This window comes from Lynx rufus, unplaced genomic scaffold, assembly GCF_022079265.1.
Source record: "Lynx rufus isolate CCGP_SWC_20201006 ecotype Redwood Valley unplaced genomic scaffold, mLynRuf1.p SCAF_7, whole genome shotgun sequence".
Lineage (NCBI taxonomy): Eukaryota > Metazoa > Chordata > Mammalia > Carnivora > Felidae > Lynx > Lynx rufus.
In genome coordinates this window covers 73,443,323-73,460,892 of record NW_025814889.1, presented here as the reverse complement: position 1 = coordinate 73,460,892, position 17,570 = coordinate 73,443,323, and the positions used below count along the sequence as shown (strand labels likewise).

General features: G+C 44.4%; 1 protein-coding gene across 3 annotated transcripts in view; it reads left to right on the top strand.

Annotated features, from left to right (window-relative positions):
• The first annotated feature begins 210 nt into the window (after positions 1 to 210).
• SLC38A1 (solute carrier family 38 member 1) overlaps positions 211 to 17,570 on the top strand; it is a 70,612-nt gene continuing 53,252 nt past the window's right edge. For 2 of the 3 annotated variants that reach the window (XM_047065242.1, XM_047065244.1), the window contains exons 1-3: positions 211 to 763; positions 13,230 to 13,344; positions 17,066 to 17,279. In XM_047065242.1, coding sequence (XP_046921198.1) covers positions 17,158 to 17,279 — 122 coding nt within the window. In that variant the 5' untranslated portion in view covers positions 211 to 763; positions 13,230 to 13,344; positions 17,066 to 17,157. The remainder of the gene's footprint in view (positions 764 to 13,229; positions 13,345 to 17,065; positions 17,280 to 17,570) is intronic. The other variant, XM_047065243.1, reaches the window with a different exon arrangement.

Below are 17,570 nucleotides of genomic sequence, written 5' to 3'. Positions count from 1 at the left end.
CGGGTCCTGGGCCCGCTGCCAGGCCCCAGGGGGGCGTGGGGCAGGTGTCCAGGCTGCACGCAGCCTCCGCTCCCGGTGCCGCCGTCAGTGCGCCCGGCACACGCACGCCCCGCAACCCCTCCCTCGCCCCTTCCCCGATGCTCGGTCTCCGCCAGTCGCATTCGCTGCATCCTCTGAGAGCGGCAAGAGGGAGGTCGCCAGGCGCGGCCGCCGGCGGAGACACCATGTGACGGGCACCGCTCAGTGACACGCAGCTTTGGTTAAAGAGCGGGCGCGCGGGAGGGGAGGCGGCGGGACGCGGGACGCGGAGGAATGGCCTGACTTTCCCCCTTTAAACCATCACGAGCCATGGATGCGCAAAGGCGACGCGCCCCCCAGTAGGAGAATGACTGCGATTCGAGACCCTCCGCGCCCTAGCGTGTGGATGTAAGTGCGAGGCTGGCGAGCAGAGTGTGGGTGGGGGTTGGCGGTGGGGGGAGACTCTGATGCAATCGGCCCAGAAAGGAGGAGGAGAGCCAGAGAGCGCGGGCTGGGGTGGCCACGCCGCTCTGCCTGAAGGTCGCCGGGAACCTCCGCCCTTCACCTTCCTCGGAAATCCGCCACGCCACGCCAAGCTTCCCCGCCCAGCCCTCGCTGACGGAGGCCACCTTTTCCCGGCCGAGACAGCCAGACCTTGATACAAAGGACATCACACGGCCGGGGGGGAATCCCGGAAGGGCGGACACCTGGTCTCCTTTGGCCACTTTTCCCTTTATTGCCCGAGGTAAGGCGATTTTGCTTTTCTAGGGGAGCTTGAGGGAGCGGCGGCGGGAAGGAAAGGGATGTTTTAGATGCGAGAGAGGAGGCGGTAACGTACAAGGCACCCATGCGGGCATGGAAGGAATGAGTGTGCGGCTCTACCGGATGCGTTCGGATTTTGCCTTTAGGAAAAGTCCAGGTCCTCTGTTCTTTCAGACGCACTCGGCAGCGTAAGGAGGCGCAGGGGCCTCTGATTTCACCTTTGCGTGAGCTGTGGCTTACTTTTTGGGTCTGTTTTCATAGCGGGAGAGTGTGGCTCCAGATCTAGTTATCTAGTTAAACGATACGAGGGGTCAGGGACCACGCGGGTCTGGGGGGGGGGCGGCGGCGAGGAGTATAGCGGGCGTGAGGGCGCTGCTGCGTACGCGAGAAGTGCTCGAATCCTGGACTTTTGGGGGGAATTTCCTGCGTCCGCTTGGCCCAGAGGAGGGCAGGTGATGGCCCCGGGGGTATGCGTGCGTCCGGCTGGGGCTGGAGGCCTGGGCGCCGCCGGGGAACCGAGCCGCCGAGCGCGAGTAAACAGGAGCACGTTTGCAGTCTCTCCTCCAGGTCTGCCTCTCTCTGTAGGGAGACTAGAGTAGGAGGATGCGGGGGGAAGGTTACTAAAGGATGCCGGCGGTGATTCACTGCCCTTTCCCGCCCCGAAGAGGTGCTTTCCTAAATGAAGAAGGGGAGAAAGAGAAGTGCTGTTCTGAGAGCTGGATTCCGCTGGCGAACAAAAGGCCACCGCTCGCGCGGGGCCCGGGCGCGGACTGCCCTCGCCTCCTCTCCTCCCGCCTCCCCCCAGTCCCCGGCACCTCGCTCGCGTTCCTAAATGTTGCCACAAAAGGCCTTTGAACTCGCCGCGTCGGTGCCGGAAGGAAAGCGCTCCTCGGTCCTAATGCACGCCCTGGGGCGCCCGTCCACCCCCCCATAATCCGCTTCCCTAGCGTCGAACTGCTCAGCACCCACTGCGACCCCACAGGTTACGCGGCTGCATGGGCGCTGCTTCCCTGCGGAATCGTCCGCCCCTGGGTTTGGGGTGAACTGTAATCAGGGTGTACAAGAGCCTATGGCGGCAAAAGGAATTTCGCGGTCACAGCGTCACCGCATTTCGGGATGCCTTTCACAGGCTGTCTGGGGCTTGAGAAGGTGGTGCTACAGTAGAGAGTCCTTTGTGTCTCGCTCTGCGGCGCGGACCCGGTTTTTATAGCACTGCTTCTCCCGTGGAAACCTTAGAGCCGCCAGGATCACGTACTTTCTCTGACGAATCCGTGGCGATGTTAGGTAGTTAAGAGTGAAAAAGACCCCCAGCACTAAGAAACGGTATTTATTTACACGCAAATGGGGATTTGACATCTCTGCAGTGAAGTTTAAAATTTTTTCTTTTTTTTTTAACATAAGGGGGAGGAGAGAATAAATGTATGGTTTGCAGACTGCGGGGCACAGCGAGGCTGTAATTGTCACCTTGATAGAAGAAACTGTGCGGCAACTCGTGCTTTTTCTGACGTCAGAGGAACAACGGAAATAAAACCTGAGCTAGGTGACCGGCCGGCCTCATTCTTAAACATCTCACGCGGGGTGGGTTGAAAGCTATGTGAAACAGTCCAGCTGGGGCACCGACCGGTTGTGGGTCCCAACTTCAAAACGGGTTTTACTCTTCAGAGTGGCTTCAATTCTCGGCATCTAGGAGGCTTGCCTAGTTTGGTTTGAGGTCTTGAAACCTTGATGAGGTTTATTTACTCTCCCCACCCCCCAGCACATTCAATAAATATATCTTACTGAGGACTTAACTATTTGTAACCGTATAAAGTTCCTGCTTCTGTGGGGGAAACATACAATAAACGCACATACAATGAATTTCAGATCTTTGTTAGCGCATTGAAGAAGTAAAACAGGATCACATGATAGGGATGGGTGCTTGAAATAGATAACCCTCTAGCGGGGCCTGTGTGGGAGGGTGACATTTGTCCAGAGACTAGGAGGCATCTGGCTATTCTAGTTTTATATTTTCCTCCCTCCTGGTGATAGTTGAGGACAAAAACCAATCTTACTCACTGTTGTTCCCCTAGTGCCCAGCACAGAGCAGCAGCTTAATAAATGCCTCTTGGATTGAGACCTTAGCCACCTCATTCATTTCTTTATGCTACTGGTGACCATCCCTTCCTTTTTCTATCTCATTTTTTCCCTTTTCTCCCAAGTTTAAATATGAGAGATTTTTTTCTTCTTTTCTTTAAACTCTGCTCTTTCTTTAAAAAAAAAGGTTTTTTAATGTTTGTTTATTTTTGAGGGAGAGGGAGAGACAGAGCGTGAGTGGGGGAGGGGCAGAGAGCGGGAGACACAGAATCTGAAGCAGGCTCCAGGCTCCCAGCTGTCAGCACACAGCCTGACGCAGGGCTTGAACTCACGAACTGTGAGATCTTGACCTGAGCTGAAGTTGGATGCCCAACCAACTGAGCCAACTAGGCTCCCCTGCTTCTCCTTCTTTCTTACCGTCTCCCTACTTCTTACCCACTCCCCTTTCCCCTGGGTTACCAGGCCCTTGCAAATGCCTCTCCAACCTGTCTTCTCATCTCCATTCCCACTTGCCCAAGTTCAGGTTCCTGTCACCTGACCTAGACATGGCAATTCGAGTAGTGTGTTGGGGTATGAGGACCATGAAACAGATGTGGAGGTGCCCTGAAGAAACCAGTGCTTCATGGAAGTGCGACACGTGGTTAAAAGTGAAGCAGGGAATGAATGAGGTGTTAACAGCTTTCTGGTTGCTCTCTTCCAGTACCAAGCTCTGCTCCCCTAATTCAATCTCCACATTTCCATGAGATCTGTATTTCTAAAACTCAGTTTGCTTTCCTAATGACTTTGCTTCTAAAAACCTTCAGGGGGTTCTTGGGGCGCCTGGGTGGCTCAGTCAGTTGAGCGTCCAACTTCCGCTCAGGTCACGATCTCGCGGTCCATGAGTTCGAGCCCCGCGTCGGGCTCTGGGCTGATGGCTCGGAGCCTGGAGCCTGCTTCTGATTCTGTGTCTTCCTCTCTCTCTGCCCCTCCCCTGTTCATGCTCTGTCTCTCTCTGTCTCAAAAATGAATAAAACGTTAAAAAAAATTAAAAAAGAAACCTTCAGGCGGTTCCCATTGCCTAAAATCAGTCTCAATTCCTTAGCCGGACACTCAGACCCTCCATGATCTGACTCCTTGAATCTTTCCCTCTCTTTCTCTCAGTTCACCCAATGCTCTTCCTGTTGCTTTTCTGCTTCAATATCGGTGTTGATTCTGGACTGGAATGCCTACTAAAATCCTACGGATCTGTGAAGGCCTAGCCCAAATACCACTTCTCTGCCCTTTCAAATAAGTGTTCACTGATCATCTCTTAGCATTTCCTTTTACTTTTTACGTAGGATTTATCTTTTACTTCTTGCACTTTTGTCACTCCTGGTGATGGAAGGTAGGGGATGAGGCCAGAGGCTTTGAGTCAGATACGAATTCCAGATCCCAACGTACCCGCCCAGGGATATTGGGCAGCTTGTTTAGCATCTCTAAACTTCAGGGTTTCTGCCTTGTTTTCTGTTTGTTAAATGGGAATGAAGAGAATGACAATGGTGGTGGTAGTGGTACCCATCTCATTGAGTTAGCCTGACGATGTAGTTAAGATAACGGGTGTGAAGTGCTTGGCACCATGTTAGTGTTGCGTATGTATTGAATTAAAAGGGACTTTCGGTTTGTCATCTATCAGAGGTGCTGGGAAAGTTGATCAGCAAAGCTCCCCTTACCTCTGAAATTGTGTGCATAGTTAATCATTCAAAATGCTTTTCTCAAAATAATACCTTAATGGAAACTCTGAGAGGGGATGTGGGGGTGGGGGAAGGGTGCGTGTAGAAGTAAGCACTTTCAAAATCACATCATAGACTTCAGAAAAAGACACCTTGGACCACTGACCCTAGACCGAGGCTTTTAAAAACGTTGTTATACTTATTTCTGAAATCGGACCACATTATAGTCACTGACTTTCTAGTGCCCACCTATGTGTTAGGGTTACCTACTGAGAGTAAAGGAATTTGGTGATCAGGAAGGCACTATGTTTTGGGGAAATTTAGTGAGCACCAAGTTCACAATCCAGGAACTCTGCCTCAAGTAAAGTTACAATGTGTCTTTGCCAATTAACTAGCTGGGCACACTTGGGCAAATCATTTAACGTTTTTATGCCTCATTTTCTCATCTCTCCAATGCTAGTAATAGTTTTTGAGCTCCCTGACTCGCAGAGTTGTGAAGATAACAATGAAAATATTGCTGAGGAAACCCTTGAACAAGTTAAAAGATCTATTCAAGATGTCATCCAAGATGACCAGTTATCTGGAGTTAAATGTGCTGCTAATCTACCGCTTTAGGGGATGAGTTAGATTAGTGATTCTCAACTCTGGTTTCATATTAGACCTACTTGGGGTCTTTGAAAAGCTACCAGTGAATGCCCAGATTCCATTTCTAGATCTTTAGATTTAGTTGACCCGGGGTGGAGCCCAGACTTAGGAGCTTTTTAAAAACACCAAGGATGATTCTAATCACAGTGGCTTAGATTTTATTTTATTATTATTATTATTTTTTTTTTATTTTAGAGAGAGAGAATGCATGCGCGAGCAGGGGAGGGACAGAGGGGAGAGAGACAAAATCTTAAGCAGGCTCCATGCTCCTCGCGAGCTTGACGCAAAGCTTGATCCCACGACCCTGGGGTCGTGACCTGAGCCCAAATCAAAGGTCAGATGCTCAACTGACTGAGTTGACTGAGTGGCTTAGATTTTAAAGCAAACAAAACAAAGTCAGAAATCAAATGAAGACCTCCGTATGTTGCTTGATAAAGTCTAAGTGATGCAGAATTGTGAGCTTGACTGACTTTTTCCCTGATTTGACTAACCCAACCAGTTTTGACATCTTGGGACCATAGCCTTAGGTTACAATTTACAACCTCAATTTTCCCAGGCACAAAATCCTGTCCAGTGATACAGCCAGGGCCACACATAAAAGATTAAATGTGTGGATCTCAGTTTCCTTGTTTTAGGAGTGATGAAGAAGATTGGAAAAGAAAGAGACAATGGAAAGGAAAAGGAAAGGGATTCTGACCCAGGTATAGGAGGAAGAGGCTCTGAGCAGGAGAGACAGGACAGAGTGCAGAGAAAAAGTTGTGTTTGATTGATGGGACTCATTTTGTTGAGTTTGTACACTGGTGACTATAAAGCCAAATAAAATCTGTGAGTACATTTTGTGTGACCTACACTTTCTCTTAAAATTGTTTGGAATTAGTTGTCAGTATTTAAACATCAGATTTTCACTTAAAATCTGCATCTGTTGGAAAAAAAAAAAGGGACGATCTGGCTTATTCCCACTGAACTAGATAGGGTACATGTTCTCCAGTTCCTTATGCCAGTCTGTCTTGCCCATTTTCTCGTGGACCTGGGCACTGTTTGCATTTGCAACCCCTGTCTGCATCTGTAGACCTTAGTACTGGCTGCACGTTACACTCTCCTGGAAGCATTTAAAATATCCATGCTTGATCCCACCCTAGACCAATTAAATCAGAAACTGGTGTGTGTTAGGTTATTTAAAAAATAAAAAAAACTCCCAAGGTGATTCCTCTCTGTCTAGAACTGACAACTTCTAGCCTAAGTCACCTATTCAGAAGATTTGTCCACAAGCCCATTTCTTATCTCTGAAAGTGATCCATTAAGAAACATTATAGAATCATAAATCCAGGGGGTTTTAAAACTGGAGGATATCTTTGAGAGAGCATCAGTTAATGTGATCTTCCTATTTTAAAGTGAGAAAACAGGCCTAGAGGGAAGAAAAACTTGTCCAAGGATTATTACATCATTTGGTATTAGGGTATAGTGTGTTTTCCATTTTCTATTTTCATGTAAAGGCATATTTGTAATTTTTTTTTTCTTTTACAAATGATCCTTTTTACATGTACCACTTTGTGATGCTTTAAAATTCTCCTTATTTCTATTATTTCTTGAGTATTTTTGTTGGGAGCTAGCTGTCATAGCTTAGGTAAGCCTTAATAACAAAGAAAATCCCATCCAGTGTTTTTAGTTCAACCATAATCAAAAATATCATTAGAGCAAAAATATACATGTGCAAAGAAAGAGAATTTTCTCAAAGGCTGAACTATTGCAGGTTGCTTTCAACTCTGTGTTTTTAGGAATTACTTACATCTATGAATTTTCAGTAGATGAGGAAGATTTTTTTAAATGTTTATTTATTTGTTTTAAGAGAGAGAGAGAATACACGTGTGGAGGAAGGGTAGAGAGGGAGAGAGAATCCCAAGCAGGCTCCGTGCTGTCAGCATGGAGTCCACTCGGGGCTTGATATCCATGACCTGAGCAGAGATCAAGAGTCTGATGTTAACCTACTGAGCCACCCAGGAACCCATTGAGGAAGATTTTTAATTTTGTGGTATACACACTGCTCAGATACACTCGCTGTTCTCATTAAATTAAGTTTCAAGTGGATTTTTCTTAATGTAACATACAGTTTGTCCTCTTAAATCCAGTGTTACAGTTAAATACAGAGACTTCATTGACTTCTGAAGTTTATCAATATTTTCTGTCTTAGAGAAATCACAGTAGTTTCAAAACATCTGAATGTGGATTAGGTTAATTCCCGGACATTATAGGCTGGGCATTTTGAAAACAGACATTTGAAAGAGCATATAGGAACCAGAACAGAAGAGGAATTCTGGGAGCCGTGAGAGCCAGGGTTGGGATACTGTGAACAAGGTAGGATGCACAGGGGTCAACCTGTTATTTTGTTTTCCTGAGAAAGTGTGTTTGTGGGGATCACTGATACATTATCTGCAGACAGATGATCATAGCTTGCTTTTTAAATTTAGTTATCATTATTATTGTTAACATATTTGCTGCTACCATGTGCTAGGGAGCTGTGAGGTTTATGGTCCCTGCCTCAAGGAGTTGAGATTATAATTAGGAAGGATGATAGAATGCAAGAAGACTATTAAGATATATAAGAATCCTTGTGTAAGCCAATGAGTAATCTATACAAAAGTCCTGAAAGAATTCATCACAGGTAAACAATCTGTCGTGGGTTGGTCATGGGAAAAAGATATCACAGAGAAGGTTGGTTTGAAATTAAAAAGAAAAAAAAAGCATGAAAGTCAACAAGCTGGGCTTTGAAAGAAATGTTGTCCTTAAGTAAGCATGGGCTTCACGGGAAGGGGGAAGGAAGCATGTTCAGGGCCAAAGGAATGGTGTGAACAAAGCAGAAGACTGCGTACAACTAGATCCGCGGTGGGGAACGGAAAGTTCAGGAGGAACATCACGGGAGAGAAAATTAAAAAGATTGTTATGAGCAATCCGTGTTGCATTGTAAGGGTCCAGAGATTAGACTTCATCCTGTAGACATTGGGAAGTTACAGTTGGCAAGAGGGGAAGAGAAGTGGGCCAGAACGTGTGTCTGCAGCAGGGAGAGGGTAGAGTCAGCAGGTAGCACAGAGGCACTGAACTCTGCAAGTTAGGATTGTGGGCGGAGAGGAATGAGGGGCAGAGAGGATGGGGGCATGTATGAAAGAATGTTGATGGGGGCTGGTGACTGATTAGATACTCAGCAGCATTAAAGTAATACCCAGACTCCAAGTCTGAGTGATGAGGAGAGGGAACGTTATCTTTAACAGGAATAGGACAGCTGATGCGTGAGGTCAGTGATGTGTTCAGCTCGGCATGCAGAGTTTGAGGTAATGGCAAACATCCACGTGGAGAAGTCCAGCGGGCAGCTGGAGTCTACAAAGAACTTGTGGAAATTTTTCTGAGCAGGAAGGAGCTTGAGAGATCCACTTTCCCTCCAGCCTTCTCATTTTACAGATGAAGAAACATGTGACATGTTAAGTGACTCGATCATTATCAAGTAGTATTTACAAGGGAGATCCTATTGCGTAATGCAAAGGAATGCTAGTTTTATAAGATGAAAAAGACTGGGGAAAGAAATCGGAAAGATGCCTTTGTGGGATGAAGCCTGACACTACGAGCTTGAAACCTTAAGAAGGAAAGAATTTGGAGCATGTGCCCGAAGAGCTACCCCTCTTCCCGCATAAGGGAGGAGCGAGGGGGCTGGTAAAGGAGGCCTGGAGGCAGTGCTCCGGAGCATGTTGGTGGAGGTCAGGAAGCAGTGCTCCCTGTCGTGGAAGGAGTTGAGGAAAATGAGGACTGAGACAAGGCCACCTGCCTTGACTAGAAGTCATAGCAGTGGTAGCAAGCATAGTCACAGTAGCCTGTAGGCACCAGGCCAGGTACTGGTGTATGTGCTGCCCATGTGCCCGATAGTGGAATCTCCTTTTTTTTTTTTAATTTTAAGTTTACTTATTTATTTTGAGAGAGACAGACAGTGTGAGCTGGGGAGGGGAAGAGAGAGAGAGAGAGAGAGAGAGAGAGAGAGAATCCCAAGTAGGCTCTGCATGCTCAGAACAGAGCCCGATGTGGGCCCCGAACTCATGAAGTCGTGAGATCATGACCTGAGCCTAAACTGAGAGTTGGACGCTCAATTGACTGAGCTACCCAGGCCCCCCCCCCCCCCCCCCCCCGCCAATCGTATCCTAGAATCTTTATAACGACCGAATGAGGTGGGTATTCCGCATCTCCCGTCTGCAGATGAAGAAACTGAGGCAAAGAGAAAACCTACTTGCCCAGGGTCCACAGCTCCTAATTGGTAGAGCCAGAATTTGCCACTTGAATGTGGTTTCAGGGGAGTGATGAAGACAGGAGCAAGTTGTTCAGACTGTTGGCAGTAAAGGGGGTGGGGGTGGTATTTCAAGGTTATAGACAAAGTCACTTCCCAGATATGGAGCTGAGAGTAACTGGCGGAAGTCAGGGAAACCGGCGGAGAGGAAGTGGTGATTCAAAGTGCTGGCACGGCTGAGGCCACTTGCACTTGGTTAAGACGTGAGTCTTGAATAAGAAAGAGAGAAAACATCTACAGTTTGAGATTGCTTACTGGCTCCCAGCCTGTTCACTACCAAAAGGCACTTGTATTATTCCCCATGGTCCAAAGATCACAGGTTTTCAAAGATTCTATCAGTTTTAAGCTTTTCTTTTTTTAAATTTTTTAAAAATATTTATTCATTTTTGAGAGACAAAGAGATACGGAGTGCGAGCAAGGGAGGGGCAGAGAGAGAGGGAGATACAGAATCCGAAGCAGGCTCCAGGCTCTGAGCTATCAGTACAGAGCCCGACGTGGGCTCGAACCCACAAACCATGAGATCATGACCTGAGCTGAAGTTGGACGCTTAACCAACTGAGCCACCCAGGCACCCCTTTAAGCTTTTGTTTTAATTGAAATATAATTTATATGAGATACAATATCTAGATCTTAAGGATACCGTTTAATGAGTTTTGACTACAACCTTAATATATGAATTTATTTCCTATTTTTGTTATTCAAAGAAACATAAAATTGCCAGTTAGAATTTAGGATCATCACACCAAGTTAATGCAATCTAGTTAAAAGCAAGGACACCTGACATTTAGTCAACCTGTTTGGCATGTTTGAGGCCTTTTGAGATACACAAAAGCAGCTCATGGGTTTGCATTATTACCAGCTAAGAGCCAGGTGATCCAAGGATCCCAGGTGGGTAAACTGGCTCAGGCCCGGGAAGAGACGGCAGGAGGAAGAGGATCATCACTGGCCTGAAGGCCTAACACTCTCTCAAAACTATTGGCCCAGTTATTATAATTGATTCTCAGGAGCTGAACTAGGAAAGGTTTGATCTTATTAGTTTTTCAGAATAATAATAATAAAAAAAACAAGAGGGATTCATAACAATTTTAGAATTAAGTATGTGTGACCAGACATTTAGTGATATTAAGGAATTATTATTTTTTTTTTAATTTTTTTTTAACATTTATTTATTTTTGAGACAGAGAGAGAGACAGAGCATGAACAGGGGAGGGGCAGAGAGAGAGGGAGAAACAGAATCTGAAACAGGCTCCAGGCTCTGAGCTGTCAGCACAGAGCCCGATGCGGGGCTCGAACTCACGGACCGTGAGATCATGACCTGAGCCGAAGTCGGACGCTCAACCAACCGAGCCACCCAGGCGCCCCAAGGAATTATTGTTAGTTTTTAGGTTTGATAGTGATCTGTTGGTATTGTTTTATAAAAGCATTCTTTTACAAATATGTGCTAAAATATTTTACAGATGATACGATATCAGAATGCTTTAAAATAATTCTATGTGATGGTTGGGGGTAAAACTTCAGTAAGATTGGCCTGACCTGATAATTGTTGAAGTTGGTACATGAGGGTTCATTATTCTATTCTGTCTACTATTCTGTATATGTATTTAGAAGTTCCCATCATAAAAGTTTTAAAGGGGGGAAATAAAAATAAGAATATCAATTAGGGTTTAGTTGCATGTAACAGAGATCTTCCTATGTATGTTAAGTGAAAGAGATTTAATACAGACAACTAAATACCTGTAAGATGGCTAGAAGAGATGGCAGATAGCCTGAGGCTGGGTCTTTAGAAATAATTACCAGAATACCACCACTTAAAAACAGTCTGCTAAAACTGCTACTTGTGCCTCTGTCAGGAAGGCAGGAAACCATGAAGTCAGCTTCTTATTGTCTCAACCGCGTGCTCCAGGAACACATCGCTTGAGCCACATCCAGTGATCAGGAATCCATAGCCACACTGTTGGCTCCAGAACTCTCTGCTGCATCTGTTAGAATTGTACCAGCAGAATGGATGCCATCAACTTTCCATCATCTACAGAACTAGACTAGAAAGAAGTAGGAGCAAATATTGAGCAGGATCCACCACAAAGTACATGAGCAATTGAAATTGTATTTATCCCTAAAAATGACTTTGGACATTGTTTAAGTTACAGTATATTCTTTGGTTTGGTTTTCTTTCATTTGGCTTTTACCAAACCTATAAAACTTCTACTACTTAAGAACATGTACCTTGCTCCCTTTACTCTAGGTAGGTTCATCTAAATGGTCACTCAGGGCTGTTCTGTGTACATTTGGCCTGTATTGTTCCCAGTACAAGCAATGCCTTCCCAACCCCCTGGTCTAAATCCACCTGTTTTTAGACATAGTTCAAGTTCTAACTCTTTGTAAAACCTTAGCAATTTCTCCAGGCAACCATTTATTTTCCTTCTTTCCTTCCTTCCTTCCTTCCTTCCTTCCTTCCTTCCTTCCTTCCCTCCCTCCCTCCCTCCCTCCTTCCTTCCTTCCTTCCTTCCTTCCTTCCTTCCTTCCCTCCCTCCTTCCTTCTTCCTTCCCTCCCTCCCTCTCTCCCTCCCTCCATCCCTCTCTCCTTCTGTCCCTCCCTTCATACCTGTCTCCTTCCCTCCTTCCCTTCCTTCCCAACTTCCCATCTCCCTTCTTCCTTCCTTCCTTCCTTCCTTCCTTCCTTCCTTCCTTCCTTCCCTTCCTTCTTCCTTCTCTCCATCCCTCCCTCCTTTCCTCCCTTCCTTCCTCCCTTCCTTCCTTCCTTCCTTCCTTCCTTCCTTCCTTCCTTCCTTCCTCTCTCCTCTCTCTTTCTTGCCGCCTTCCTTCCCTCCCACTCTCTAACTCTCCCTTTCCTCCCTTCCTCCCTTCCTTCCTTCCTTCCTTCCTTCCTTCTGTACATCGGTATGTCTGTATATCTCTGAAATCTTTCTGGATTTTTTCTTTATTCTGCCCTATAGTTTGGTCTCTATCATGCAGATATTTTATAGTATACTGTCACTTTATATGGGATGGTCTTGCTTGCTTAAACAGGGTCTAAGCAGTGTAAGGCCAGACAAGTTTTTCTGTAGATCTTCTCCTTTGATATATAACACTATGAAGAATAGAGAATAAGTTTATGTATTTTATGTTGGTACTATTAGTAAAATGTACCAATAAGCATACCAAGATAATGCTTGCTTAAGAGTACCTCACAAGATTGTGGTAAAGGATAAAAGATGTTCTGTGCTGAGTAAATTTTAATTTATAAGCTATTATAAAAGTTGAGAGATAGTAATTATGGTTGGGCTAACATCATGATCTTCACACAATAATCCTATTAGGTCTTTTAATTAATTGTATGTGATCTGATAATCGCGTCTGTATTTCAGTGAAACTGTAATTTTTTGCTTTTTGAGCTCAACTTGCACTTCCTGCCTCTGTGCCATTGACCATGTTCTCCTTTACTGAGACGTCTCAGCTCAGGCCCCATCTCTAGTCAGTCACTTGTCTGTCAAGCAGTGTGACTGTCCAGCAGTAAAGGTTGGATGTCAGTTTATGGCACAGTCAAGCAGATAAGCAAGCATTTGCAGTAATGGTGTAGGCCGTGTTTACTTTCTCGACATAACTCAGGGTAGGAGATCATATCTTGTTAAGTGAAAAAATACGTTTTAAAAACTCTGGTACAATTTCCATGTTTGTAAATGTATACCTATTTTTTATTTGTATTCATTCTTTTCATTTCACAGGTATTTATTGAGTGCCTGCTGTATGCCAGGCACTGTATCTATGTGCATAGAAAAGCCCTGGAAGGTCATACTCCTGTATATGTACAGTGATCATCTCTGTTTGCTGAGATACGAGGTGACTTTTTTCTTTTTACTTGTGTAACAAACATGTATTTTCTAATTTTTCTATAAAGGTTTATATTATTCGTTAATAAGGAAGTAATGTTTTTAAAAAAACATTTCTATTCTCCAAAATGCCTATAATGTAATGCTACATGAAGAAAAGTAGGTTAAAAAGAGTCTAAAATCCCAATGTTAATAAAAGAGAAAGAGGAGGAGAGGGAGCTAGAGAGGGAAAAAGAAAAAGAAGGAAAGGGGAATAAAAAAGAAGAAAAGAAGAGAGGAAACACACCAGTATCTAACAGTGGCCCAATTTTGGATGGTGGGATTTCTTTTTTTTTTTTTTAATGTTATTTTAAGTTTATTTTTATTTATTTTGAGAGAGAGTTAGAGGGCAAGGCGAGGGGCAGAGAGGGATATAGAGAGCAGAGGAGGGGCAGAGAGAGATCAGCACAGAGGGGCTTGAACTCACAAGCCTGTGAGATCATGACCTGAGCTGAAATCAAGAGTTGGATGCTCGACCCACTGAGTCACTCAGGCTCCCCCGCAGGTGGGATTTCTTTTGCAAGTTCTGTTCTAAAGATTATACAATGAGTATGTGTTAGTTTTAGAATCAGAAAAAGAAAAAATTCTTTTTCAAGAGGCAGTCCAAATGTGACTTTTCTACAAAGCTGCCTCAGATCCCTGAATTTGACCTTTTTCAACCTTTTAAATTCCTTAATCATCTAGCCTCAATAAATAAACTGAATAGAGAGTAATTTCTAAATGTGACCTCAGCCTTGGTGAGAGGTGTCACTAACTTTGTTAATTTACCCCATTTTCCAGTTTTCATTTTCAAGAACAAGTTAGATTTCAGATAGGTTATTTCATAACAATAAAAATTTATTCCAAAAAAAAAAAAAAAGAAAGAAAGGAGATTAAGACACAGACAACACACAGACAGCGGGAAGACCACGTGAGGACACAGAGAGAAGGCAGCTGGCCAGAAGCCGTGGACAAAGGCCTCAGGAGAAACCAAACTTGCTGACACCTTAATCTTGGACTTCTGGTCTCCAGAACTGTGAAAAAATATTTTCTCTTTAAGCCAAAGTGGGGGGGGGGGAATTAATTCTGTGTGATTAACTTTGTACTGGGATTTGCCTAATACATATTTTCGTGGCCAGGACTTCCTCTCGTCTTTTTCTTCTTTTGCTTTTATGCCCATTTATTAAATGATTTGTATACACACATGCACACACACACACACACACACACACACATATATATTGATATGAAAGTTGAAATTCAAACAGGAGACTTTAGATCTATTATCAGTCCATCTTTCCTGTCTCCAGAAAATTTTTGTCCAGTGTCCTATTTTCTACCAATTTGGAGAGAGAAAAGGACTCAACCCAAATTGGAAACGCCATCCAGTGAATCAACTTTCTACCAGCCCTGTAGTGTCACTTCAGTATCTGAATTGGTATCACTTCATGTCACTTCAGACTCTGAGGAAGTTGCACAGGAGACAGCTAGTGTGGCAAGACTCCTGGGAAGTGCCCAGTCTAGCCCATCCGTGCAGCTCTCGTTAAGGTGGTCAGCAAGTAAGAGCACATGTTAACGCACTTCAGCTTTTATGAAGTAAAGGCAGTTGTAAACATTGCTGCTGTGTGAAGGCACAGAAAACAGAGAGGCCCTGTTGCTAGCTGGCTAGAAGAATCAGCCCTGAGCTGCCAGGTTTGCCTTAGCCCAGGAGACATGGCACTCAACTCTCCCTGTCCTGGCTTCCTGTTTTCCAGGAGAGGCCCTGCCCTGCAGGCAGGTGAGGCTCTCAAAACATGAGGCATTAGGAAATGTTTTTTTCCTTTTTTTTTTTTTTTTTGAAGCCTAGCTTCCCCGGTCTCACTGCTAGTGGGCAGTGAGAGTGTCTTCACAAGCAGAGTACAAAGATGTCCCCCTCTCTCTGGGGGCGTGGGAGGAAGCTCCAGGCCCCCACTCCGGGGTTCATTTACCCTGGCCCCATGGATCCCCATCCATGCCTGGTGTCTAAGGTTCTCCCCATCCTTTTGGGGGTCCAGGCTCAAGAGGACAGGTGCAAAGGGGAACAGAAGGTCCCCAGCACTGGGGGAATCTCCCTGCTGGAAGTTGTAAAGGATTCTGGAGCCAGGAAAGTTTCATTCTAGATGTGAGTCTGCATGAACAAACGGGAATACTGTGTGGCCTGGTTGTGGGAAAGAGAAGAAGAAAATTTCTAAAAAAGGTATCATTCTAAGGTACTTTCTATGGGTCCTGAAAATTTTATCAATTCGCAAAATGCTTCTTGGGATATACTAGGATGCTTAGCTGGGCACATTAGAGTTTTGACCCTTTATTTTTTTTAAGTTTATTTACTTATTTTGAGAGAGAGTATGTGTGTGAGTGGGGAGGGGCAGAGAGAGAGAGGGAGAGACAGAGAATCCCAAGCAGGCTCCACATTGTCAACGCAGAGCCGGATGCAGGGCTCAAACCCACAAACCGCAAGATCATGACCTGAGCCCAAATCAAGAGCCAGACGCTGAACCAACTGAGCCACCTAGGAGCCCCTAGAGTTTTGACTCTTAACTAGGCTACCGTCATCTTACAGGATTCAGGATCAGACAAAATGTCATCCAAAAGGGTTTACCATTGGAGGTAAAAAGAAGAACAAACTTAGTGGCATTCTGCTTCATTCCATGGTCTCTATCCCCTCACTGGGATGATCCTGCTGAGGCTCCTCTATGTGCATAGACCTGGCTTTTTAGGTTGCGTTTCTTTTTTTTTTTTTTTTTTTTAACGTTTATTTATTTATTTTGAGAGAGAGAGTGAACGAGGGAGGGGCAGAGAGAGAGGGAGAAAGAGAATCCTAAGCGTAGAGCCCAACACAGGGCTTGACTCCGTGGACCACGAGATCATGACCTGAGCTGAAATCAAGAGTCGGCTGCATAACCGACTGAGCCACCCAGGCACTCTGCCATCTGCTTCTTAATTTGTGATGTTGTGTGTCTGAAACTCTTTTCCTTCTTCTACACCATTGAAATGTAAGTTCTGCTCATCCATGTGGGGGAGAATATGAACTCTGCAAGTCTTTCGTTTCTGGAGAGGAAATATAGTTTTAGGTGGATTAACCTAAATCCCCAGAGTATGAGTTTTTAATTCCCTAATTCCCTGACATGGAGTGATTTCATTGAAGAGATTGATTTAATCTCTTGCAGTTGATGGATAAAGTGTTTGCTAAATTTCAAAACACAGATTTGTCCTTTGCTGCTTGACCTCCAGGTTGGGTAGTTGATCCCTCATGATGCCATTTATTGAGGATTTGCATTGTTATTAAACTGGGATTGCTAAATCAGAGGTGCTTTTGTGTCTTTGTCGTCTGCACCCACGATGTGTGTGCCCTGTGATCAGATGCACTAAAATAACTGAGTCGCTTTCATTTTAAACACACTGTTTCATAAAAGGGCATCGGTATTGCCTGCAGCTGACATGGTGTTCCTATAAACGTGAACACAAAGATTACAGCACATGATTCCCTCTGTAGTTGAGATGGAGAGAGATTTATGACAGGCATAAAATTTAGAGATAAGCCTCTATAACTAGATGTACAAAGATTGCTTTAATGCATTAGATAGCAAAATGTGTTAAATTATCGGTAAACTTTTTTTTTTTTGCTTGTAATAGTTTATCTTTAATCAGTGGCAGTATTCATATGTTTAATAATGTTTTCTTGTGTTGTATTTTAGGGGTGTCAAGCTTCTATTTTTGCTGCTATCCCTTTGTAATACACTCAGAGCAGAATTTGGACTAATTTTTTGACCACAGATACTTTCTAAACATGATGCATTTCAAAAGTGGACTCGAATTAACAGAGTTGCAAAACATGACTGTGCCTGAAGATGATAACATTAGCAACGATTCCAATGACTTCACTGAAGTAGAAAATGGTCAGATAAATAGGTGAGTATTTTTCCACTAACACTTTCTATCCAATGAAAGAAATGTCTCTAAAATATTATTCTGGTTTTCAGTTTTTCCCTTGAATTATTCATTACTAAAGTTATGCTCCATTTGAAAATCTAATCTGAATTTCTTATGTGACATCTGTTGGGCACAGTATGCAATAGCAGATGAAACAAATAGGAAAGTAATTTATTCATCCTTTCAATTGAGTCTAATAAAAAAATGTCAATACACTGGACCCCAACCAGCCCTAACTTTTCAAAGCTCTGTGCTTGTGAATTAGACAGA